The sequence below is a fragment of the Mytilus californianus genome, unplaced genomic scaffold, assembly GCF_021869535.1.
Source record: "Mytilus californianus isolate M0D057914Y unplaced genomic scaffold, xbMytCali1.0.p SCAF_2, whole genome shotgun sequence".
In the NCBI taxonomy this organism is placed as follows: domain Eukaryota; kingdom Metazoa; phylum Mollusca; class Bivalvia; order Mytilida; family Mytilidae; genus Mytilus; species Mytilus californianus.
Genome location: NW_026262668.1, coordinates 71,165,420 through 71,192,230, shown reverse-complemented (window position 1 = coordinate 71,192,230; position 26,811 = coordinate 71,165,420). Strand labels below are relative to the sequence as shown.

The 26,811-nt window shown below is 31.4% G+C and overlaps 1 protein-coding gene across 2 annotated transcripts in view; it reads left to right on the top strand.

The window, feature by feature from the left end:
• LOC127728024 (nucleoporin NUP188-like) overlaps positions 1-26,811 on the top strand; it is a 101,168-nt gene that overhangs the window by 38,967 nt on the left and 35,390 nt on the right. For both annotated transcript variants that reach the window (XM_052235173.1, XM_052235174.1), the window contains exons 17-35: positions 2,440-2,562; positions 3,469-3,598; positions 5,117-5,167; positions 6,823-6,930; positions 7,800-7,932; positions 9,902-10,066; positions 11,897-12,011; positions 12,806-12,926; positions 13,745-13,817; positions 14,189-14,308; positions 14,909-15,155; positions 16,223-16,312; positions 17,433-17,576; positions 17,756-17,821; positions 19,117-19,220; positions 19,917-19,983; positions 21,199-21,275; positions 24,177-24,252; positions 24,788-24,988. In XM_052235173.1, coding sequence (XP_052091133.1) covers positions 2,440-2,562; positions 3,469-3,598; positions 5,117-5,167; positions 6,823-6,930; positions 7,800-7,932; positions 9,902-10,066; positions 11,897-12,011; positions 12,806-12,926; positions 13,745-13,817; positions 14,189-14,308; positions 14,909-15,155; positions 16,223-16,312; positions 17,433-17,576; positions 17,756-17,821; positions 19,117-19,220; positions 19,917-19,983; positions 21,199-21,275; positions 24,177-24,252; positions 24,788-24,988 — 2,211 coding nt within the window. The remainder of the gene's footprint in view (positions 1-2,439; positions 2,563-3,468; positions 3,599-5,116; positions 5,168-6,822; positions 6,931-7,799; positions 7,933-9,901; positions 10,067-11,896; positions 12,012-12,805; positions 12,927-13,744; positions 13,818-14,188; positions 14,309-14,908; positions 15,156-16,222; positions 16,313-17,432; positions 17,577-17,755; positions 17,822-19,116; positions 19,221-19,916; positions 19,984-21,198; positions 21,276-24,176; positions 24,253-24,787; positions 24,989-26,811) is intronic.

Genomic DNA, 26,811 nt, shown 5'->3' with positions numbered 1-26,811 from the left:
TCCTTTTTTTTTCTTTAAAATTTTCCATTTAAATTGGTTATTTCTGATTTATATACAAAAGCAAATAATAATGATATGGTTTGAATAGGTAAATTAAAAATTTATAAGTTCTTAGACCACATTCATTCTGTGTCAGAAACCTATGCTGTGTCAAATATTTAATCACAATCCAAAGTCAGTGTGTATCAAGCTTGAATGTTGTGTCCATACTTGCCCCAACTGTTCAGGGTTTGACATCTGCAGTCGTATCAAGCTGCGCCCAGCGGAGCATTTTATTATAATTGGAGTTATCTTCCTTGGTCCATGATTATAGTTTAATCAACTACAATCAATGCTTTATACAATGCAATGTTTAATTTTGACTTCCACTGATAAAACACAGATCAAGTTGAATTTGGGTAGTGTCACTTTAACCATTATTGAGTTATGCCCCTTTATAAATTAAAAGATTGCAAAATTTTTAGTTTCCATTCTGTAACTTAAGTTTGCCCCAACCAAACATTATGAAACCTATACACAATATTCATTACCACAAAACTAAGATCAAGTACAATTTTTAGCTCACCTGGCTAAAAAATAGTACATAGGGTAAAATGCAGTTTTTGGCTCATATCTCTGAAACCAAAGCATTTAGAGCAAATCTGATGAGGATAAAATTGTTCATTTGGTCAAGATCTATCTGCCCTGTAATTTTCAGACCAATCAGGCAACATGTTGTTGGATTGCTGCCCCTGAATTGGTAATTTTAAGAAAATTTTGCAGCTTTTGGTTATTATCTTGAATATTATTATAGATAGAGATAAACTGTAAACAGCAATAATGTACAGCAAAGTTAGATCTACAAATAAGTCAACATGACCAAAATTGTCAATTGACCCCTTAAGGAGTTATTGCCCTTTATAGTCAATTTTTTACAATTTTCATAAATTTTGTAAATTTTTGTAAATTTTTACAAAATATTTTCCACTGTAACTACCGGGCCAAGTTCATTATAGATAGAGATAATAGTAAGGAGCAAGAATGTTCAGTAAAGTAAGATCTACAAACACATCACCATCACCAAAACACAATTTTGTCATGAATCCATCTGTGTCCTTTGTTTAATATACACATAGACCAAGGTGAGCGACACAGGCTCTTTAGAGCCTCTAGTTTTGTTTTCGTTTTAAAACTTTAGTTTGCCTCAACCAAATGTTATGAAACTTATACACAATGTGTATTACTACATAATACAGATTAAGTAAGAAATTTGGTGGCGACACTTTTACCATTCTTGAGTTATGTCCCTTTATAAACACAAAAATTGCTGAATTTTTTGTTTCCGTTCTCTAACTTTAGTTATAAATTTTATTCACAACCGTTCTAGAGTTATGCATGTTTACAAATAGAAAAATTGCTGAATTTTTAGTTTCTGTTCTCTACTTAAGTTATCCTTAACCAAATGTTATGAGACATACACACAATGCTCAGATCAAGTTCAAATTTGGGTAGCGTCACTTTTACTGTTCTTCAGTTATGTCCCTTTATAACTATATGATATGCAAGCGGGGGCATCATCTGTGTCCACATGTGTCCACTATCCACATTTATTTTTTTGGGAATAAGGGAAAGGGGGGAGGTGAAAAAAAATTGGAGGGGGGGGACAATTTTTCTCATTTCAGATTTCAAAAATTAAAAGAAAATTTTTTTGGGGGGTTAATATTCAACAGCATAGTGTATTGCACAAAAGCAAAAAACCGGGGTAAAATTATTTTTTTTGTGGGGGGGGGGGGGGGGCAATTCGCAACAGCATAGTGTATTGCACAAAAGCAAAAAATTGAATATAAATTCAAATCATATAACCAATTTGAAGTTCTTTGACTACAGTTATTCTGTGTCAGAAACCTATTATGTGTCAAAAATTTAGTTACAATCCAAATTCAAACCTGTATCAAGCGTGAATATTGTTTCCATTTTGGCCCCAACTTTTCAGGGTTGGACATCTGCGGTCGTATCCAGCTGCGCTCAGCGAAGTAATTTATTCTATAATTCAGTATGGATTCAAAAAATTAAATTTGGGAAATTTATAATTAAATAGGGATACATCTACAAATAAACACAGAATGGGAACTTTTATCTGTTTAATAAACGTAGGTAAAAACAAGTGTTAAAATATGTGTAATTTGAGTACACTCACATTACCACTTTTATTATTGCTGAAAATGTGACTGGGTGAGAATCGCAATATTAAGAATTAGCATTCCGAAATCGATACACATATCTGTATGCATATTTTCCTGAAATCGCAATTAATTAATTTACATTTTGGAAAATTCAAAAATGAAAATAATGAATGAACACAACAATTTCTGAATTTACAGTATTTTTCTACTTATGAAAGTCATGTAATATTATTAGTTGGTTTACAAAAATTTTTACTTCTTTGGATTTTTTTTTTAGGGTTTAGATGAAGGTTTAGGGACTGTATTCCAGGCAGCCAATCTTAGATTTCCATTGGATTTCACAACAATGATCTTGTTTAGCACTTCCTTGTCAGAAGCTAATGAAGACAGTGCAAAAAGGGTAAGTGATTTTTGACAAGCAGATTTTTATAAATTGATGTAGAGATATAAAGTGAATGTCCTATGAAATAATTTGTTTAAAGAACATTGTTTTTCTTGTTCTTTCTTTTTGGATTTGGATTATATTATTTGAATTTTTTTAGTTTGCACCAGCAGAAAACACTTATAATAATTCTTCTTCTGTTGAATTGGCCATCTTCCCTGCTAAGTCTGGTTTAAATTTAAATGTTACCAAGAAGCCATTCCCACCATTGTGCTTTATTTATATTTGAATATATGTCCATTTATATATATATTGTACAAACCAGTATCTTCAAAATAATTAAATACAGGTAATGAAATTGAGAAAAAAAAATCAAGTTTTATGGTAGTACTTGCAGTGAGGTGTAAGCTTTTGCTCCTTGTTGAAGGTCTCACAATGACAATGAGCTGAAGAGCAGTAATGAAAGCACTATTGCTTTGTTTTTGGTGTGTGTAATGATTGTGTTATAAATTGATACACCCTATCCAGTCTTTCCCATGAAAAAATGCTCTTCACTTACTGTAAATTCAGAAATTATTGCTAGTTTTTAATTAATACGAATAATGAGACTAGGTGAGTATCGCAATAATAAAAACTCGCATTTTGATGACTAAAACATAGATCTGTATGTAGATTTTTCTGAAATCGCAATAATTAAAATCGCATTCTTGTCCATTTTTGAAAAATCGCAATAATAAATGCACGCAATAATTTCTGAATTTACAGTAATAAATTTAACTTTTATAGGAGAATAACCCCTATTTTACTCATATTACTTGTATTGTCTGTACAAATGTTAAAAACATTTATTAACTTTAAGCATAATATAATTTCTTCATTAAATGTATGATGCAGTTGCTAAAATTTTTGCAAATTTGCTTATAGATTTATGAAACATGGAAGACACTATTTAAATACACAGAACCTCTTGACAGGAATTACGCAGCTGATCTCATGGCAACTAAAGATCCAGCCATCTGGAAACTAGCAAGAAACAAATTTCCTTTCTCAGGGAGTAAGTTGTTTTTGTTGTCATGAAATATCTTGGGGATAGCTTTATGTCCACATTGCATTTGTATTCAAATATACTTTGTCTAAACACCATTTTTTTGAACGACCATAAAAAGTTCATTTGCTGGTTAAAAATCAACAAACTTTTATTTTGCTCTGGACCACTCAATCCTACAGAAAGATTGATAAATTTTTATTGTTCACAAATTCTACTTTTGTCAGTGTATTTTATTAATAACTAAAACTTGTTTTATTTGTGTAAAAAGGGGGAATAAATCTTTAATTACCAAATTAGTTTCTTAAAAACTTTTATATATATAAAAAATTGCATTACTATTAGCTGTTCGGAAATATGATATGGTATTCTTTTCTGTAAGAGCATGTTAGCTTGGCCATTGAAGTGTGTACAATGTACAATAAATTTAATAGGTCTGTTTTTTAGATCACGAAATCAATATTGTTTTCTATTTTTTATGTGGATTTACAATAGTTATTTTCAGCCAATCAAATCATCTCACAGGTGACAAAAGGATACCCACATATGGAACCACTTTGACCTATTTATCATGGCTAATGAAGAAATATTTTAGTTCACCTAACAAATAACAAAACTTCACTTCTGTGTATTTCTTACTCAAACAAATATACTCTTATGCATATGAAACCAAATCAAATAATCAAGTTTGTTATATCAAAGATGTTGCTAGTCTTTTGATTTGTTGATAGTTTTTGTCTCGCCTTGACAGAGTCAAAAAGCGAGACTTAGATATGCTGTTTCCAACACTGACGTTGGTGGCATCAACAATTTGTTAAAGTTTGTGATAAGGTCAGTTTAAGGGGAACCACTAATGAAAAATCAATGATACCGTATAGCGGGTTATTTTCGCGGGTGTAAAATTTCACGATTTTCATTGAATAAGGTATACGAAATATTTTGGCGGTTATTATTTTGGTGGATTCAATGTTTTTATCTATACCTTTGCATGTGCACTTTTAAATTGGTGGAATTGTGGTGATTTTGTTCTATCCGCGAAAATAAGCGAAAATTAACACCCCGAGAAAATAACCCGCTATACGGTATTTGGTATGCAGTTGTATAAGCATTGGCACATCTCATTTCTGTGGAGTCCCTGCCTCCTCAGTCATGGTCTATTGACTTAAAAACTTTTGCATAGTTTACATGTTAAAAGTTTGTGATAAGGTCAGTTTAAGGGTGACCACTTGTGATAAGTCAATGATATTTGGTATGCAGTTGTATAAGCATTGGCACATCTTATTTCCAAAGAGATTATTTGGCCCTGTTCATTCAGTCATGGTTTATTGACTTTGAGTATTTTATATAATTTACAAGGTAAAGTATTGCTATTTTGATTTTAACATTTGTATTTTGCTTTCAAAATTATATACAGTAAAGACATATCTCTGTGACAACAGTTTATGATTTCATTAACAATAAGTTAAACTATATATTTTCTAGATTATAATGTAAGTATTAACTGCTATGAATTATTTTTATTCACAGAAGATTTCAAAATTGATGCAGGAACCTATGGACAGATATTACAAGACAGTTGTAAGTGCATATACTGTTTTTGTCCCCAGCGTAATGCGTTGCGGACAAGTTTTAAAATGGTGGACGATCAACTTTTTTAAAAAGAGTTATGCCCTTGGAAATATTTAATAAGTGGAACTCTGTTCGGCAGCGGCGCAATCAACAATGTATTAGTTTGTGATTAGGTCTAGTTCATGGTGAACCACTAGTGGTAGGTAAATGATATTTGGTATGCAGTTGTATTAGCATTGGCACATATCATTACCATGGAGATTATTTGGCCCCGCCCCCTCAGTCAAGGTCTATTGATTTTTAAACTTCGCTTAGATTACATGTGTTAGTTTGTGATTAGGTCAGTTTATGGGGAACCACTAGTGGTAGGTCAATGATATTTGGTATGCAGTTGTATAAGCATTGGCATATCTCATTTCCATGGAGATTATTTGGCCCCGCCCCCTCATTCATGGTCTATTGACTTTGAAACTTTTGCTTAGTTTTCATGTATTAGTTTGTGATTAGGTCAGTTTAAGGGAAACTGTTAGTGGTAGGTCAATGATAATTGGTATGCAGTTGTATAAGCATAAGCACATCTCATTTCCATGGAGAATATTTGGTCCTTACCCCTCAGTCATGGTCTATTGACTTTGAAACTTTTGCTTAGTTTACATGTATTAGTTTGTGAATAGGTCAGTTTAAGATGAACCACTAATGTTAAGACAATGATATTTGGTATGCAAATGTATTGGCATTTGCAAGTTTCATTTCCATGGAGATTATATAACCCCACCCCCTAATTATGGTTCATTGACTTTGAAACTTTTACATAGTTTACAAGTTAATGTTTGTGTTTAGGTTTGTTTAAAGGGAACGACTTATGAAAAGTCAATGGTATTTGGTTTGCAGTTGTATTAGCATTGGCACATCTCATTTCCATGGATACTGTTTAGCCCTGTATTTTCGATCATGGTTCATTGACTTTGAATATTTGCATAACTTACATGTTAAAGTATTGCTATTTTAGTTTCAACATTTGCATTATCAAAATAACAAAAAGGCGAGACATATCTCTGTGTTAACAGTTTATGAATTATACAGTTCATTAAGATAATGAAAGTTTCTGAATAAATACATGAAAAATTAAAATGCTGTGTCGTTCGTATATAACACCCAAATTCATTCAAGTGATAAATTTTCTTGTTATTGTTTGGTTCAGCTTGAATTTTACCTTTAGATCTTTAAACATTTGTTAGGTATAGAAATCTGTATTGCTGCGGAAAACTTGTTTTAGATGACTTTTAAACCATGGTTCTACTTACTGTGGATTCATTCATTTTTGTGGGTACTAATTTTCGTAGATTGAGGAAAAATTGTGTTTTCTTTCATATTAGATTTTGTGGTTTTGTGGAGGTCTGCAAAAAGCCTATAAAAAATTTGTACTCTGTTGAACATTTAAATTTCATTGTTCAACTTTACCCATGAAATCAACGAAAATTGAAATTGTTATCCCAAGAATAATAATGGATCCACAGTAAGCTAAATAAATCTGAGTAACTTTGATTTGAACATCAGATTATTTTATTTAAAAAACAGCTTTGGACAGAAATGAAATAAGAAAAAAACACTTCCAAGAGAATTTGTTAACTGTTCATTTTGGTTGTTATAAGATTACTTTATAGGTAAACCAGAAGAAGGACCGATTATACAATGGGAGGTAACATACAATGGCTGGGAATTGTTAATATGTGAAATAGAGGATCTTTTAAATCAAGCTTCAAATGGCAGTGGTTAGTATAAACTATTGCATAAACAATAACTGTGGTGTATTTGAGTATTGCAGGTTGTAAATATGGAGTATACTGTTTCTTTTGTTTTGACAATGAACTATTGACTTACACCCTCCACCCTGAACACTTTGAGGTTATCCAATCAGAATTTGGGCAGGTTTAATTAGTTATGGCTTCTTGTAAATCACAGGCTATAAAAACTAAGAATTATATTTTCAGGTTGAAGTAATAATTTTATAGATATACTTTGAATTATTTATAAATGATATTTGCAAGGCAATTGTGTATATTTGCTTAGGATAGATTTGGTTGAATGTTGATACAGCAAACCTTTAATTAAAAATATGCCAAGGATCAACACAAATCATCTGATTCAGAAGAATAGACAACACAATGGTAGAAAAAAAATCATAAGAAAGTATGAAATAAAAGTCATAAATGTACTACTCAGAAATCTAAAGATTTAATTACTGTGGATTCTATTATTTTCATGGATTAAGGAAAACTGGCATTTTCTTGGATATTTAATTTTATGGTTTTGCTAAAGTCTGCATACAAGCCTATAGAAAATATGTAATTCGTTGAACATATAAATTTGCAGTTCACCTATACCCATGAAATCCACAAAAATTGGTATTCCACAAATAATAATGAATCATCAGTATACAGACTTTAATTGATTTCTATTCTTTATATAAATTGTATCTAATTTAGTTTTTTCTGATAGATAAGAACCATTTATCTTTATATTTCCCCAAGATTGATTCACCCTTCTATTAGAATTGTGTTATGAATTCAAGTTTGTTTGTTTGTCTAAAAAATTTATGATATATTTAAGAAAACTTGTTCCAAGTAATTGTTTTTTTCAGGCAATGTACCTCTCAGCCTTGTGTCTAAAGTAACACTGATCACACATTTTGTCAAAGCCATGATGAGTTCACACCCGGCTGTTATAGATGAATTGATGCCAATTACAGAATGTCTGTATCAGGTTATACAAAGGTGAGGAGAATAAGCCGTACAGCTTTTTATGTATATGTTATTAAATTTTTCAGAGAGGGATAATCAAGGTCACTCTACCTATACAGCTCAAAGCAGCCTATCAAACAAATGAGAATGCCAAAATAGTTGTTACTCTTCCATTAAGGGAATTAATATTCAATATTACATAATGATATTACTGTGTCAAAATTGCACTGCATATAAAAAATTAAGCCTTGAAGAGTTAATTCTGAATTATTTGCTTGATGCAAAAACTATATGCCCATTTTTCCATATTCCAAACTTTACTGGACCAAATCTAATTGTGTCACCCATTATATGCAAACAGAAGAGTATTAAGTACCATAAATAGAAATGGGTCAATATCCCTTATATGCCTCAAAGTGAGGAAAACAATTATAATATGTAAAAGAAATCTCTGTTTAGTGATACTGGCCACATTGATATTTTTGCTAATTGCTTGCAGAGCTTATCATTTGTGCTGTTTTAAAGAGTAGAGAACCATAGAATAAAGATGTAAAAACTAGGGAGTTATTTAATGTTTGCAAACATTTTTTTTCCTGGAATATTCATTGTTTAAAAATGAGATTTTTAGCTCAGCTGGCCCAAAGAGTGAGCTTTTCTGATTACTTGGCGTCCGTCTGTCGTCAGTCTGTCTTCCATCGTCGTCCATTCACTTTTACAAAAATCTTCTCCTCTGAAACTACTAGACCAAATTAATCAAACTTGGCCACAATCATCATTTGGGTATCTAGTTTAAAAAATTTGTCCGATGACCCTGCCTGCCGACCAATATGGCCATCATGGCTAAAGATAGAACAAAGGGATAAAATGCAAGTTTTGTCTTTTATTTTGAAAATCGTTATACATAGAGAAAATATGACAGGGGAAATTGTTCAAAATGTTGAGCTCTACCCATTGTATATTTATGTCAAAACTAGAAACTTTAAATAAGAAAAATGATCAGCAAGGCAAGATCTACAAATTAGTCAAATTTTGTCAATATCGTTAATATAATAATAATAATAATAATAAATTCTTTTTTTTAAATAGGGTAAACACAGTTAGTTACTACAAACTAATCTTCCCTGAGGCCCTCACATACAAATTACAATACAATCAAAAACAGATATTTACATATAGTTAATTTACAGTCAAGTAGTTCAATGTAATATTATTAACATGATAAGATATTAAACTGTTCAAGAGGTACATTTAGTACAAAAATCAAAAAATCAAATCAAAATCAAAATAAAAAAATATACTAATCAAAATAATACATTGTAGAAAACAGAATATTATCAGGAATGTGTTAAAGTGCTTCTTGATACTTTGTTTAAAAGTAAAAGTGTTTTGAGCTTTACACATTTTGTGTGGTAGTCCATTCCATAGACTGTCACTCTTCATATAGAAATGATTGCCCTTATATTGGGATTTTTTTACCCTCTTTTGTGTTTTGAGCAAAATCTAAAGAAGATAGAGAGAAACTAAACAGACAAAATGATCAGCAATACAAGATCAGCAAAAAAGAGAATTTTGTCATGAATTCTTTTCTTGTCTACAGTGTTTGAGAGTGTCCTTTGTTTAATATGCACATTGAAATAGGTGAGCGTCACAGACTCTTAAGAGCCTCTAGTTTCCTTCAAGAAGCCGGGGTTTGATTAATTGGGGAAAGTTTAATCTCACATGGAACCCTGAAAATTAATCCATGTAGGTGAATATTTCTTAGCTTCAAAACCTACCATCATACATAATCAAGTTTACCATTTATACAGGTTTTGTCAAAAAAATGTTACTTTTACTACCCACCTGGAATGAATTGTATGTATATTGACCCAATGAAGATATATCACAGCAATTTCTGGAATCATTTTTAATTACTTACAAAAGTGTGGAAAGCCAAGTACATAAAACGTTTAAAAGCATTAAAAATTAAGAATTTTAGATGCCTGATATTTTTCCTTTATAGGTTCTCAAGATTTACTCCTGTACCATTAGATTTGATATCATCATGTGTAGATTGTCTGACGTGTGTTGCTAAGATACATCCCAAACAAGTATGGCACAGTATGAAACAAACAGGACTGTTACCTTATCTCACAGGAAATGTTGACAACTTTGCTGAAGTCTTAAGGTATGATGCCAATGATCTTTGCTTGGAATTTCAATAAGGGCTATTCCATTAAAATGTATGTGGGAGGGTAGGAAGGGACTTTCAAAATATCCCTACAACCAAGAACCATTTTTTAGATAATTTTGCATAATGGTAATAGACGCATACTGAAAAAAGACCCATGACCCACATTCAATAATAAATCTTCCCTTCCTACCCTCCCACATACATTTTAATGGAATAGCCCTAAAAAGAACAACAAAAAATAATTTTTGGCATCTTGTGGAATAAAACCACTTATTCATAGCCCCATTGCTTTCTATGTATAATTCTGCAATTTCAAGCATTCATAGCTATTTTATCTTAAGTTCCAATAAAGTGACAATCATTTCATGTCAAAACTATACCTTATCCAGACTTTTGCTCAATAATTCAACATACTTTTTATTGCATATAAGAGTATGCTGGTTCACAGAAGTTTGGTTGCACTAAAACAGGTATTTCTGATCTGAACAACGGAGCAAATATGCCCTCCTATTTTAATTTAACATATTTATGCCCCCTCCGTAGTGGTGGGGCATTAAGTTTTACCCTTGTCCGTCTGTACGTCCCAAAATTGGTTTCCGTTCTCTAACTTGAGTTTACCTCAACCAAATGTTATGAAACTTATACACAATGATTATTACCACAAAACACAGAACAAGTTGAATTTGGGTAGTGTCACTTTAACCATTATTGAGTTATGCCCCTTTATAAATCCAAAGATTGCAAAATATTGAGTTTCCATTCTGTAACTTAAGTTTGCCCAACCAAACATTATGAAACCTATACACAATATTCATTACCACAAAACTTAGATCAAGTACAAATTTTTTGTTTCCGTTTTCTAACTTTAGTTTGCCTCAACCAAATGTTATGAAACTTATACACAATTCTTATATATTACTACATAATACAGATTAAGTACGAAATTTGGTGGCGACACTTTTACCATTGTTGAGTTATGTCCCTTTATAAACATAAAAATTGCTGAATTTTTCGTTTCCGTTCTCTAACTTTAGTTTGTCTCAACCAAATGTTATAAAACTTATACACAACCTTTCTAGAGTAATGCATGTTTACAAATAGAAAAATTGCTGAATTTTTAGTTTCTGTTCTCTACTTAAGTCAGCCTCTACCAAATGTTATAAGGCTTACACACAATGCTTATTACCACAAAACTCAGATCAAGTTCAAATTTGGGTAGCGTCACTTTTACTGTTCTTCAGTTATGTCCCTTTATAACTATATGATATGCAAGCGGGGGCATCATCTGTGGACACTATACACATTTATTTTTTTATTTTTCAAAAAATATTTTTAAATTAGAGTTCCACAGTGATCCTTAAAATGTCATTTGATACAAAAAATACCTTCATATTTTATATATTGACAAAGTTACAGTTATCCGTAGGAGCTATTTTGTTTAAAATATGTACTACTTTCTTGAATGTTCTTTCTGACTGGGCCTGAATAAATGGTTATATACCTTGTTTGCGGAATCAGAATAAATCTAAAAAGTACAAATTTCTTTATTTGTAGTAACTATTAGCTGAGTGGATCATATTGTGTCTTGTTTGTTTTTTTAGTGATTCAGAGCTGATTTTAGGATCACTTTGTTAGCTTGATCAGAATTAATACATCCTTTCTCTGTTTCAGTGGTCAAGTCATTAGTTCTTTATCAAATTGTCAGTAGTTAGCTGGATCAGGATTAAAACAACTTTTAGTAATCAAGAACGTTGAGAAGTACTGGATCATATTGTCACTTGCGAATTCTGGATCAGAATTAATGCAGCTTTTCTCTGTTTTCAGTGGCCAAGAGCTCAGTGCTGGATCATATGGTCCGTTGTTAGCTGGTACAGAATTAATACAAGGTCACTACCCTGTTACATGCTCTTTACTTGCTCTCCTGTCTAACTTGATTCAGGTGAGTTCATTTAATTGACAGATATACTGGTTATATCACAAAGTTTTTCACAAAAACAAGAATATTCATTTTTTTTTTTATTTCCGCCCAACATCTCTACAGTAACTTTAATGGCACAGCCCTAAGTACAAGCAAAGTTATGATACATTAAATGTATTTTTTCGCTTTATTGTGTTATTGTGTTGCAATCTCATTGATTCATACATTTATCTACTTTTATTTGTACACATAATCTTAAACTAACAGAAATTATAAGTGAGGTATTAAACTAATGCTGCTGAAAACTGCCCTCAGAAAGACGGCGGGGCAAACTTTTTGTTTCAATCCTGGCTGATGATATTGATTTCTGGAGAGTGATTTACCTGTACGTTTCGATATATATATATATATATCTTGTTACAAAAAATGATGTATCAATATTTCATCACAATAATCTTCATTTAATAAAATATGGGTAATTATGACCTGTATTTATTAATGCTTAGAGTCTTTGGTAAAAAAAAAAGCTATATATCAGAAATCCATATATCTATAGTATTTGATTGCTACAATTATTTTTATGTAATACAATTCTTAAACATTAAGATTATTTTTACATACATTTGATGCTGTGCTGGATAAGTTTTGCGTTCATGGCCATGTTAAGGTCCCTCCATGATTTTCTCTTTAAGATGAACATTCTTATTGTCTTTTTTTTTTTCAAGTAACCATTAATTGTATAAAGCAGAATTTAGAGATTTGAATAACAAATTTTATTTTATCTTTTTCATTTTTATTATTTATAATTTTTTCAGCCTTTCTTTGTACATGAGATTGAGAGTGAACTAATGGCCCCTGTACTATACATTCTGAGAGAAGTGTTCCCAGTGTTCCAAAAATGGAGATACGTAGTACCAACCAAAAGAGAACAAATAGGTAAGTTAATCATACATAATTATTTTAAAATATTTATAGCATGCTTCTCATTGTTTCAGTTACAGTAATTTATTGAGCTTGAAGACATTTAGTTAATTAACAGCATTTGAAATAAATGCCTGCCACACATGTTCACCATCTCTGTATACAATTTATTTGCCTTTGTTGTCTTGTGCTTCCTAAGAATAGGAAAGATAGCAGATTTAATTCCTGGCTGAATGAAACTGAAGATTTTACTTATTGTACAGAGTTTATGTGTTAGTATCAGGACAGGTCATCTTTGGGACAGAATTATATGTCTATTTTGGGTGGCATATCTCCCTGTAACCTGAATTAATTACACATATGCTGCTAAAAGATCTGCCATCAACATCAATATCTCCAAAATTATGAAATGATACAAAAATTAAGATATAACATAGGACAACCACTATCAAGATAACTGTCATAGGACATTGTTATGAAATGTTAATTTACTGCCTTTTATGTTAGATTGACAGTAACAGTTGGTAAAATTAAGATATTTGGGACAAATTTGGAATGTGAGAGAAATGCTTCACGAAGGAGATTGCAACCTAAGAAGGATATGCAAAGCAGTCATATAGTTGTTTATCCATGAAGAGTGTTGTCATGCTGGAAGAGGAGGATGACAAAAATCTATTTAAAAAAGTGTTTTTCACAAAAATACGAAAGAAGATATTAATTAGAATTTCACAAACTAGCTGAATGATGGAGTTGTTTTAATATCTATATCTTTCACTGATGTCATGTAGATTTTAGCTGCCATTTCTAATCTAATTCTTGTTTTTTATGAATAGGTCATAGTTGTTTGGAGATTTTCCATAAGATTTTAACATTTCTGACGAAAAAACAGAAAACAGTTCTAAAGAGGTTTGTCAGACTGATATCATTTTAAATATATACAATTACATAGAAACAGATGCTTAACTACTGTGTATCCAAAGAATCTCTAAAAATTGTTTTTGATATAAAAAAAGATTGAAAACAACAAACAGGAAAAAAAGTTGCACTGTACCTTTACCATTCTCCAAGTCATAAATATTTATCCTCTTTGAGAGCGTAAAACTATCTCCATTTATTTTCGAACAATTTTTTTTTCCTTTTAAGAATTATTTGCATAATATTAAGAGAATTGTAAACTTTCAAGCGTAGATGATGTCACCACATAACAAATAAATACTTATATTAAAGAATGAATAGAATGATATGATTTTACTTCATCCTTTTTGATTTATTTACAGACCTCAATTACAGCAAGTTTGTGTGTACAGCCTTCTTTTTACTGAAGCTGGGAGAGCTTTATTGGAGATCATTGGCACTGGTTCTGATACTGTAGAATATGCACTAGCACAGCAGGGGAGGTAATTTAAGATTATTTACTAATTGGTGGCCCTCGTGTCAGATATAATGTTTAGACTAATCTGGAATGGCATTTTAAGTCTTATCCCAGAGCAATCAAGGAATGTTACTTTTAAAAAAAAATATGTATCAGTCCAGTCTTGTACATTCTTATTATTTAGTTATGTTTATCAAGTAAATGTACAAAGAAATATGACTATATTGCAGAGAAATTCATTTGAATGTATTGATGCCTTCATTGGAATAAAAAAATAATCTGCCACATATATAAAGCACAATGAATGTTATCAAAGCTGGCTTGGTTTATCTCTTCTAAAATAGTAATCACAAGTTATGGCACTATAAAAATATAGATGACATTATCATTTTATTGAAAATTATAATCAATTGGAGAACTATATTATAGATACAACTGTGTGAAAGTAAGTTCAAGCCCCAGTTGGGGAGGATGTAAAGAATCAGATCTAATATAACATTGTTAGGTTGATTTTCTTGGCACTTTATATATATATCAACTTCTGGGAAGGTAAATTCACATTTGTGTGTAGAGAGAAAGAAAATGTAATTGCAACTTATAAATGTATAATTTATAATTTTTTCAGCATTATTAATGAAGGTTCAGGAACAGAAATCATTAAATTGATACAAATGTCTTTCTCTGTCCTAAATCGTCTTCTGCTTCTAAAGTCACCTGACCTGCTCGTTTCACCAATGGAAAATGCTCTTTCATCACAGCCTGCAGGGAGGCAGACACAACACATTGTTTCTACAATAGCTCAGTACATATATCACAGACATAATCCTAGGCTACCAACTCTGGCTTGTCTATTGTTGAAGAGATTGGCTATGGTAAGTAAGTTATAAATATTTTCAAGAGGTAGCTGTTTGATGATTAACAATTTTTTTATGATTTATTACAAATGATATGTAAACGTGTTCCAAAATTTCACTTGCTACTGAACTATAATTATAGATAGAAACAAACAAAAATGCAGTCCATATATGTAAATAAAGTCAAGATAAAGAGGACGGTGGAATAAACATAACTGTTCAGATTATGAAAATATTAGTATTTTATGTGCAATCCAATAGAAGATTTCTCCACCGTTTATTATAGTATTAATTAATAGGTGTTTTCATAATGGCCCTGTTATATGTCCAAGGTCTGTTATAATGGTAGAGGATGCCTATAATGACACAAGGTAATGCCGAGTGACATGACAGCCTCCGAGGCCATTCTTACTGACCCAGGACAAATAACAGGGTCAATTTGAAAAAAAACATTTCTTAACACTTTTATTAACCAAACGGTCAATGTATAATATTTAAGCCAAATCATTTTTTTTTATGGAGAAATTGTATATATATAATTTTACCAAATGCAATATTCAAAAGAAACTTTTAAAGCGATGTGATGGAATAACATGTAAATGTAAATATAGTTTTATTGTTGTCCTACTCAAAGCTATTTATGGCATACAAAATACAAGATATCATTCTGGATTTTTAAACTCAACATTAAATAAATTGATATACATCAAGGAATGTATTATGTAATTATTAACTTGACAACTGGGTAAAATAAGATAGTCATGATTCTTGGGAACTTTCAATTTCTTGATGTTTCTTTTCCCCAGAAATGTATTTTAATAGATAACAACTGAAAATCAGTAATAGCCCTGATTAATCATAATGGACCTGTTTTTTTCATAAGGGTCCCGTTTTTTCAAAATGGCCCTGTTTATTCATAATAGCCCTGTTTATTCATAATGGCCCTGTATTAATGCCCTGTTAGTCTGTAATGGACCAGTTTTGCTTTTATTAATAAAGGGGCAGTTTCATACATAATGCACTAAACTGGTTAATAAAACCTCATTTAACTCTTTGATACACAAAATATTGTGATTTTTCTACAGGTCTCCAGAATGTCTATATTAGCTTGTCTAGGAGGGGAAGCTGAAGCCATCAGAGACATGTATCTTACCAGATTACAAGCTGTAACTGAGGTAATAACATTCAGTAGAAATATAGGAAAAGTATGCTCTGAAAGGTCAAATTTCAAATGAATTTTGTGTTTCCTTTGATAACCATTGTATTCTCAACAATTATCTTTTATTCAGAACTAGTCCTCAATTTTTGCTGGTAGAGTTATCCTACATCTGTCGCTTTGTTTTAGTTATATTTGGAAGGGATATCTAAAATAAAATGCTTTAATCAATTTAAGATCAGAATGTCTGGGAGTTCCAACAGAAAAACAAGGAGGGAAAAGGGCGGGCATTCCTCACTGGAAACCCCTCCAGCTTGTGAAAATAATGTTGTCTAGATTAATTATATCAATATCTGCACATATGTTGAAGTAAAATTTTAACTCCTTTTTTTCATTTGAAAATCCCTGTCTACATGTTTTCATCAGATCCAAAGTAGTTATAATGGTTTATAAGTGGAAGGGGTTAGCTCATTCTTTTTGTTGTTGTTGAACTTTTCAAGAGCTCTAAAATATATATCGATGAATTAAGCTTTTCTGATGAAGGATCCTTGTCAACTTGGTGCAGTTGTATCATACTTCACCTTGCATAGCATTCTATTTCACAAAATTTTCAGTACTAATTAATAGTAAATTCATCATAGAAGATTAAAATTTTGTATGCCAGACATGCGTTTTGTCTATTTAGACTCATCAGTGATGCTCGAATCGAAATAGTTAAAAAGGCCAAATAAGTTATGAAGTTAAAGAGCATTGAGGACCCAAAATTCTAAAAGGTTTTGCTAAATACAGCTAAGTTAATCTATTCCTGGGTTAGAAAATCCTTAGGATTTCGAAAAATTCAATATTTTGTAAACAATTAATTTATAATTATGACCATATCAATATGGTATTATATAATAAGAGAGAGAGAGAGAAAAACCTGTTTGTGAGAAGCATGCTTCTAAAGTATTAGTTTTACTACTAAGATAAGATACTTAGGATTGGCTGTAAAATAGAGGAAATTCTCCACACAAATTTTATCTGTGGCCAAATAAGATTCATGATTATGAAAGTTACTGAATACATGTAGATTCTTTGAAAAATTAAATATTAATTCTCTTGCCTCCCAATCATCAATTAAAATATTGTTTTCATTTCAGGATTTGAGATTGAAGGTTGTTATACTAGAGTTACTGTCAGTATGTGTAGAGGAACAGCCAGGACTTATAGAGATGTTTTTAAATGTACAACCTAGCACACCAGCATCAAGCACACTTGTTTCAGATTCTAAAACAAGGAAGAAGGCAAGGTTTTGTTATGTTGTTTTCTTTGAAGTCATTTACACTGTACAATATACTCGTATTAAACCACAGGTGTGTACTCAAATAGTTTGAAGAAAGTCATATCAGAATTGTTAAGTTTAAACTTGTTGACAGAAATTATTTTGAACTGTGTTTAAAGATTGTCATTGTTATATTTGCAGGATTTGTCATTAGGTAAAACTAGCTGTTTACTGACAGTTCATAATTTAATGGAAGCAAAGAAACAGGTGAGTGGCATAGATAAATATGAATTAAAAAACTAAATATTAGTAATTTTTGATGTATGCTTAATTTTGCCTATATTTCACTGCCTTGTCATTTGATAGAGTTTATCTTGTTTCATTGCATATAAAAGCTTCAATATAAGTTGCTTGTTATAGTCTCAAAAACAAAGTCTGGGGATGGGGTATGTAGGAATGACCCCATCTGTTGCCTGTCCATATAATGCTGGAGAAACTCCATATAAACATTTTGATGGATTTCAGTGAAATTTACACAAAGGTAGTACAGTACACTTTAAAATGTGCATAAATTTAAAGAATTGAATTTTGACATCTTGAATTTGAGATAATTGAAATGAAAAGATTCATTTGACTTATCATCTGACATGACCTTGTTAGTGATTATTTAATGAATTTAAGGAAACTTCATACTAAAGTATTACAAATATAAACTTTATACAAAATTATTACAAATTTTTGTTGCTCAATATTAAAAAAAAATGACAATCAATTACTTATATTTAAGGTTGCAATGGATTTCGGGTTTATAGATGTTGTAGGTATTTTATTCATGAAAATAGACAAATTGAAAACATAAGCATGCAAACTTCCAATTGCTGTAAATTATGTTAAGTTGAAAATAAAGTAAAGTTTTCATCTTTTGATAGTCGCAAATGTCAAAAGAAATTTTTTCTAACTATGAACCTTATGCTTGATTAATATTTATTCATTTTAGAGGCAGAAGTTGCCCTCATAAGCTCAATTTCTTGTTTGTTATTAAGAAAAGATCTAACCCTTTTGATGACCCTCTGACAATAGTAGACAGCATTTTGATTTCTGGTTTGTGCATCTTGTCAGAACCCCATCCCTCCCGTATCCGTTTAAAGTTTTTGGTTATGGTAGTTTATGATGAAGTTGTTGTCACATCAATTTGAAACTTAGTACACATGTGTATGATGTGAACTTTATAAATGTTATGCCAAATTATGGTTATTACCCCAATTTCACAGTTCACTGATCATGGAAATGTGATTGTGTGAGACAAGTACATACTTGGGTTAAAGTTTTTGGTTACTGTAGAATACCATGAAATTGCGGTGTGATCAACTTGAAATTTTGTAAACATGCTCATTATGATGTAAACTTTCTTAATAATATGCCAAATTACTTATTTTTTTCTCGATTTCATGGTTCATTGAACAAGAAAAATAATAGAACAAGTGCAGCAAAGTGTCCTGTTACATATTCTTGTATAATTATTGCAAGTCTTGGTAAACAAATATATGTTTTCTGTGTTTTAGGGAAAGTATTATTGTCCACCAGATTTGTTATGTGCCTGTTTAGATTTTATACATTCATTATGGGCTGGTATGAGAGAAACAGCAATGGCAGTTCTCAGAGAAAGGTAACTTGTTTTGTTAATATATTGACCTTTTATGGAATTAAATTTTACTGCTTTTGCTTGTCACTTTACCATTGTTGGTAGAAAACTACTAGTTCTACAATATGTTGATTTAAGCTTATATCCATTGTGTGCGTTGTAGTTGCGTACCATATTTTTGTTTTCAGTGCTTATGAGGCAAAAGTAAAAAAACTCCAAGGAAAATTCAAAACAGAAAGTCCTTTGTCAAATGGCAAAATCAAAAGCTCAAACACATCAAACAAATGGAAAACAACTGTCATATTCCTGACTTGGTACAGGCATTTCCTTATGTAGAAAATGGTGGATTAAACCTGGTTTTATAGCTAGCTAAACCTCTCACTTGTATGACAATCACATAGAATTCCATTATATTGACAACAATGTGTGAGCAAAACAAACAGACATAATAGATAAGAATGTAAAAAATTGGGGTACAGCAGTCAGCATTCTGTTATAATCTTTGAACTTTGAGTAGGAGTCCAAATATCTGGACTGTCTGTTAATACTTTAGTGCAGTATTGCAAATCATATTGTTTTAATTTGAGCTAGTAAAGATAAATTAGAAAAATTCAACTAAAAACATATTATAATAAAAAAATGTATTTGTTCATCAGTTGACTTCCTGCTTCATCATGTTTCTTCAGAAGAAAGATTTTTTGTCTTTTTGATATATTTTAGAGAGACGTTTTGGTTGAGTGTTTGTGCTCCTCTGACAAGAGATATACCCAATGACAGTGAATACCAGGTGAGCAAATTTATTGTTACTTGGTCTCCAGTTTCTTCTCTTTAGAGGGAGGCATTGTTTTTGTAATGTCCATCTAATAAATTTGTTATTGAAATATATCAGTGTAAAAGTTCAGAAAAATTGTATGCAGTTTGTATCAAAGTCTGTTGGTTCAAATTTACAGACTGATTCAAGAACATCAAGTTTTTAGTAGTGCCATGGGCTTTATCTTCAGTTTTATCTGGAAAATAACTCAAACTATCATAAACATGTGAAAAAAATTCCTTTGCACAGATCATTTATAGTTGTATCATCAGTTATTTCAACAATGATGTTAAATAAACAGGTTACAGAAATAAGTTTTGTTAATATTTTGACTCAATTTAATGGAGGTTTAGAAGTTAAAACTCACATATTGGTTTAGAGTTTTTGCCCATTGTATAGTTTGAAATTGTATAGTTGTGAACAAAGCATTTTTTTTTAAATGTTCAATATTTTTGTTCAGAGAAGTTTGCATGCCAGTAGTGGTTGAAATTTAGCTGAAAAAGAAGTATTTTAGAATCAAAATTATTTTTTAAAGAGAAACAGCTCTTGGTAACATAAAAAAATCTTTCTTTCAATGCAATTCTACCCCTTCCAGTCTTTGGTGAGTCATTGGCCATACATGTTTTAAATGCTTATATAGATTGAATTTAAGTAATATTGTCTGTTGCATTTTGTCCACACCTCTTTAAACTGGCTGTTGAAGCCATTAATTATTTTTTCTATTTGTTCCAATCTTTAATTGTGGTAATTTCAATTCTTAAATTTGATATGGGTACAAAGCTCATTTTAGGGCTATCACAGCAATAGATAGTGGATTGGAGGACACATTTTGCAAATTCCACAATGCATAGAATTTTAACCTGATTTATATCCAACTGATACTTCAAACCAGAAAATACCCTAATATCCATTCTATTATTATACATTTCAGTCCTGCCTATCCCCCCTTCACCCCATTTGGTCTCTAAATGACATTTACAAGTAAGAAGCAAGTTGAAAGGGGGTACCCAGGTTGTGAGGAATTAAAATATTTCTGTACCATAATTATACATGAGGTTAGTGAATTTAACTACAACTTAAACATTTTTGAGGAACACTATCTTATGAAAATATACCTTATATATAAATCCCTGTTTTTTCAAATTGGTGGAATAAATTTGATGGTGTTATAGATTTTAATTTTAATTTCAGCCTGTGTTACCTTACCAGATAAAGACGATATCATTTGTTATGAAAGTTTTGGCACAGGAGCTTTATTCTGTTTCAAGGTAAACTTCATAATATAAATTGTAAATAGATTTTAGTATTTTGTTGTTACATATTCAAAGAAAATATTAACCATATAATTTTCAAAAGGTTGTAAATACAATTTATTCCAGCTTTCCAAAAATGAATACTTTTGTAATAAAATAGTTGTATTAAGATATGAATGAAAACCACTTTTTAACTATTGATGACATGACATTGAAGGAACACACCCTTTTGAGGAAGGTGTGCATTGCTGAGACATTCAGTACCCCACCCTTTTCATATGTTTTGAATATTAAAAAGTACATACCCTATCATATTTTTGAAAAAAATATATATCTCTATTTTATGCCCCACCCTTTTCATATGTTTTGAATATTAAAAAAATACATACCCTATCATATTTAAAAAAAAAACTATATTTCTCTATTTCATGGGGAGTTAAAATCCAGTTGACAAATGTCTGATGTATTTACTAATATTTGTGATCGCATGTTTAAAAAATACTAACATTTGATCCAGTAGTTTCAGATACTTATTACACAAAATCAGCTACCTTATATATTAATCTAAATTACATGCCCTTATAATATGTTATGAAGATTGAGTATATGACCTATTTCATCCACTCATCCTTACCACTCATAGCATAGTCAAGATTTAGTAGCAAGCTTCCATGTGATACCATGTGATGCATTTTCACATTCATCATTCTTCAACTTCTAAAATAAATATATATTCTATATAAAGTTACATATAATGGCCATGTATGAAATTGAAATGGTTAATAGATTTCCATGCTGAAGGCAAATTGTATTTACTGTGGATTAATTTATTTTTGTGGGTTCAAATTTTTGTGGAATGCGAAAAAAATTACCTTTTTAGCTCACCTGGCCCAAAGGGCCAAGTGAGCTTTTCTCATCACTTGGCGTCCGTCGTCCGTAAACTTTTACAAAAATCTTCTCCTCTGAAACTATTGGGCCAAATTTGACCAAACTTGGCCATAATCATTATTAGGGTATCTAGTTTAAAAAATTTGTCCGGCCATCCCGCCAACCAACCAAGATGGCCACCATGGCTAAAAATAGAACATAGAGTAAAAATGTAGATTTTGGCTTATAACTCTAAAACCAAAGCATTTACAGCAAATCTGACATGGGGTAAAATTGTTAATCAGGTCAAGATCTATCTGCATTTTCAGATGAATCGGATAACCCGTTGTTAGGTTGCTGCCCCTGAATAGGTAATTTTAAGGAAATTTTGTTGTTTTTGGTTATTATCTTGAATATTATTATAGATAGAGATAAACTGTAAACAGCAATAATGTACAGCAAAGTAAGATCTACAAATAAGTCAACATGACCAAAATGGTCAGTTGACCCCTTAAGGAGTTATTGCCCTTTATAGTCAATTTTTAACATTTTTTTGTAAAATTTTGTTATCTTTTACAAAAATCTTCTCCTCTAAAACTACTAAAACAAATTTAACCAAACTTGTCCACAATCATCATTAGGGTACCTAGTTATTAAATTGTGTCCGATGACCCAGCCCGCGAACAAGGATGGCCGACATGGGTAAAAATAGTATATAGGGTGGAATGAAATTTTGCCGTTTTTGGTTATTATCTTGAATATTATTATAGATAGAGATAAACTGTAAAAGCAATAATGTTCAGCAAAGTAAGATCTACAAGTAAGTCAACTTGACCAAAATGGTCAGTTGACCCCTTAAGGAGTTATTGCCCTTTATAGTCAATTTTTAACCATTTTTCGTAAATTTTTGTAATCTTTTACAAAAATCTTCTCCTCTGAAACTACTAAGACAAATTTAACCAAACTTGTCCACAATCATCATTAGGATATCTAGTTTAAAAAATGTGTCAGATGACCCCGCCCGCGAACCAAGATGGCTGACATGGCTAAAAAATAGTACATAGGGTAAAATGCAGTTTTTGACTCATATCTGTGAAACCAAAGCATTAAGAGCAAATCTGACGAGGATAAAATTGTTCATTAGGTCAAGATCTATCTGCCCTGAAATTTTCAGACCAATCAGGCAACATGTTGTTGGGTTGCTGCCCCTGAATTGGTAATTTTAAGAAAATTTTGCAGCTTTTGGTTATTATCTTTTATATTATTATAGATAGAGATAAACTGTAAACAACAATAGTGTACAGCAAAGTAAGATCTACAAATAAGTCAACATGACCAAAATTGTCAATTGACCCCTTAAGGAGTTATTGCCCTTTATAGTCAATTTTTTACAATTTTCATAAATTTTGTAAATTTTTGTAAATTTTTACAAAATATTTTCCACTGTAACTACTGGGCCAAGTTCATTATAAATAGAGATAATAGTAAGGAGCAAGAATGTTCAGTAAAGTAAGATCTACAAACACATCACCATCACCAAAAGTTGCAAAACACAATTTTGTCATGAATCCATCTGTGTCCTTTGTTTAATATGCACATAGACCAAGGTGAGCGACACAGGCTCTTTAGAGCCCCTAGTTATGGATATGTGATTTCGTGGTTTTGCCAAAGTCTGCATACAACCTGATAGAAATTTGTATTTCTTTGAACGTTCAAATTCGTGGTTCACCTGTACCCATGATACCCACGAAAATTAGTATACAACGAATAATAATGAATCCACAGTATCAAAAGCTATATGAAAAATATCAGGTTAAAAAACAAATGGAACTGTGATTCATGGTTTATGCTGTAATGTTATACAGATTTGTTTTTTACAGATTTGTTTTTAACAGTTCAATTAAATAAGGAATATTTACATACTTGGATACAATATCATTTGAACATAGAAATCTTTTTCATGATATGTCAGTGAATTTCGTTTTATGACAGATATTCAGAATATGTAGTAGCATTGTGTGTATGATTATATATTATATGTTCTTGTAGTTCCAAGTTAGATGCGAGACTAAAGAAAGTTCTCAAAGATGTCAGCCAAGCAGACAGGTTTAAATATTGGTCAGAGGTAGATTTTTTATATTTGATAAGAATATTATTATTTAACATTGCAATAACAACACCACCTAAACTTGATGTGGATAAATGATATGGTTATATATATTATAGGAACATTCATTTTAGTATTTGGTAGTCATACTACTGATTTATTTTATCTTAAAGTTGGTGATAAATTATGTCTTGTTTTAAAGGGGGAAGGGGGTGTGTTTCTACCAATAAATATGTTATACATAGTACATGTAGTATCTAATTTTTAGAACCAAGATCATATGTGATTGGATTCATTATTTTTTAAACTGAACTTTGGTACAGTAGATTTCGTTATTTGCATAGACTATTTGTCAGACAAAATTGTGCAAAGCAGATTATGCTTATAAAATACTAGATCAGACAAAAAAAAAATGAAAAAAATCACAAATTTTGGACAGCTCAAATTTTTTTACTGAATGCACCCAAAAGGGATTGGCATATATGTTGTTTGCTTAATGTCCAGTGGAAAGTATTTCATGCATATGTTTCTCTTCATGATTAATTTATTTCAGTACCTGAAGGACTGTTTGATAACCGAAAGTGAAAGAGAGACAAAGGAAGAAAATTTATCTGACAGTCCTACCTTACAACTGTTAATGGGATGGAAAAATTTCCTGATCACTGTCAGCAAGTGTAATATCACAGAGGTTCAGCTTACTCCTGGACTTAAAGAGCTCATAATTGTTGATTTGTTGGAGGGTCTTCAAGCTTTGGTAAACTTCATACTTTCAGACTCCTAAAAATTGTAATTGTTGATTCGCGGGACTTGGATGTGTACGTCTTATAGTAGAATAGAGAATGAAAAGAGGGAATGTGTCAAAGAGGCAACAACAAACCAAAGAGCAAAAAACAGCCCAAGCCCACTAATGGGTTTTCAACGCAGCAAGAAAATCCTGCCCCCAGAGGCGGGCTTCAGCTGGCACCTAAACAATAATGTATACTAGTTCAGTGAAATGGATGCCACACTTAACTCCGAAACATACAAAGGAACCAAAAAAAACAACAAAAAAAACCAAAAGTCTAACAAAGGCTAGAGGTTTCTGACTTGGGATAGACGCAAAAATTTGGCGCGGTTAAACATGTTTTGTGAGATCTCAACCCTCCAGATACATCTAGCCAATGTGGAAAAAACAAACATGCAGCAATATGCACAGTAAAATTCAGTTTAAAAGAAGTCCGAGTACGATGTTAGAATAGGTAACAAAAGAAACTTAGTGGTCAGGTTTGACTGAAAAATAAAACTTTTGAAATTGTTAGACAACTTAAAGTCACATGATGATTTTGAGAATCATATTGACATTTCCTTCATTTTATGATATGCTATTAATCATATGTCTATCCTCGGTGGCCGAGTGGTCTAAGTAGTTACTACTGTAATCACTAGCCAGTCAACACTGAGGTTATGAGTTGGAACCCTGCTTGTGCTAGTGCACTCAACTCCAATCTTAATTGACTAGGATTGTCAGTTTTCCTATCGAAGGTCAGTGGTTTTCTCCGGGAACTCCGGCTTCCTCCACCAATAAAACATGGCCTCAACGAAATAGCCCAAAAGCGGTGCTTAAAAGTGGCGTTAAAACACAGAAAATCAAATCAAATCAAATCTTTTTAGAATTACAGAAAAACTTTTATAGGTCATATACATAGTTTTTATACGACAGCAAAAAAAAATTGCGTTCGTATATTGGTATCCCGTCGTCAATGTCTGTGTCTTCCGAAGACATTTGGTTTCTGGACAATAACTGTAGTTTAAGTGTATGGATCTCTATGAAATTTAACCAAAAGGTTCAATACCACAAAAGGAAGGTTTGGATTGTTTTTGGGGGTGATGGTCCCAATTATTTAGGAATTAGGGGCCAAAACAAGCATTTTTCTAGTTTCAGGACAATAACTTGTGTATAAGTATTTTTTGATTGCTCTGAAATTGCACCACAAGGTTCAATACCACAAGTAGAAGGTTGGGATTCATTTTGGGGGTAATTGCCCAAGCCGTTCAGGAATTATAGGCCAAAAAGGGTCTAAAACAAACATTTTTCTAGTTTTCAGACAATAACTTGTGTTTAAGTGTATGGATGCCTCTTAATTTGTACCACATTTTACAAAAAGAAATTTTTTTCAAAATTGATTTTTTTTTGGGAGGGGGGGGGGGGGGGGCAATTTTTTCTCTTTAAAATTCTCTTTAAAAATAGTTTTTTTGGAGGGGGGTAAAAAAAACAAAATTTTTAGGGGGGGGGGTAATTTTTTTTCCCTCAAGATTTAAGAAATTGTCAATTTTCCAAAGAAAAAAATTGGGGGTCACAATTTATTTTACTAATTCTTTGTATATAGTCTTGAGAACAGATTTACTAAATATTGCACACAACAGCACAGTGTATTGCACAACAGCAAGAAATCTTCAATTGAATAAAAAATTCAAATCATACACAACCAATTTCAAGTTCTTTGACTACGTTTATTCTGTGTCAGAAACCTATAATGTGTCAAATATTTAATTACAATCCAAATTCAGACCTGTATCAAGCTTGAATATTGTGTCCAT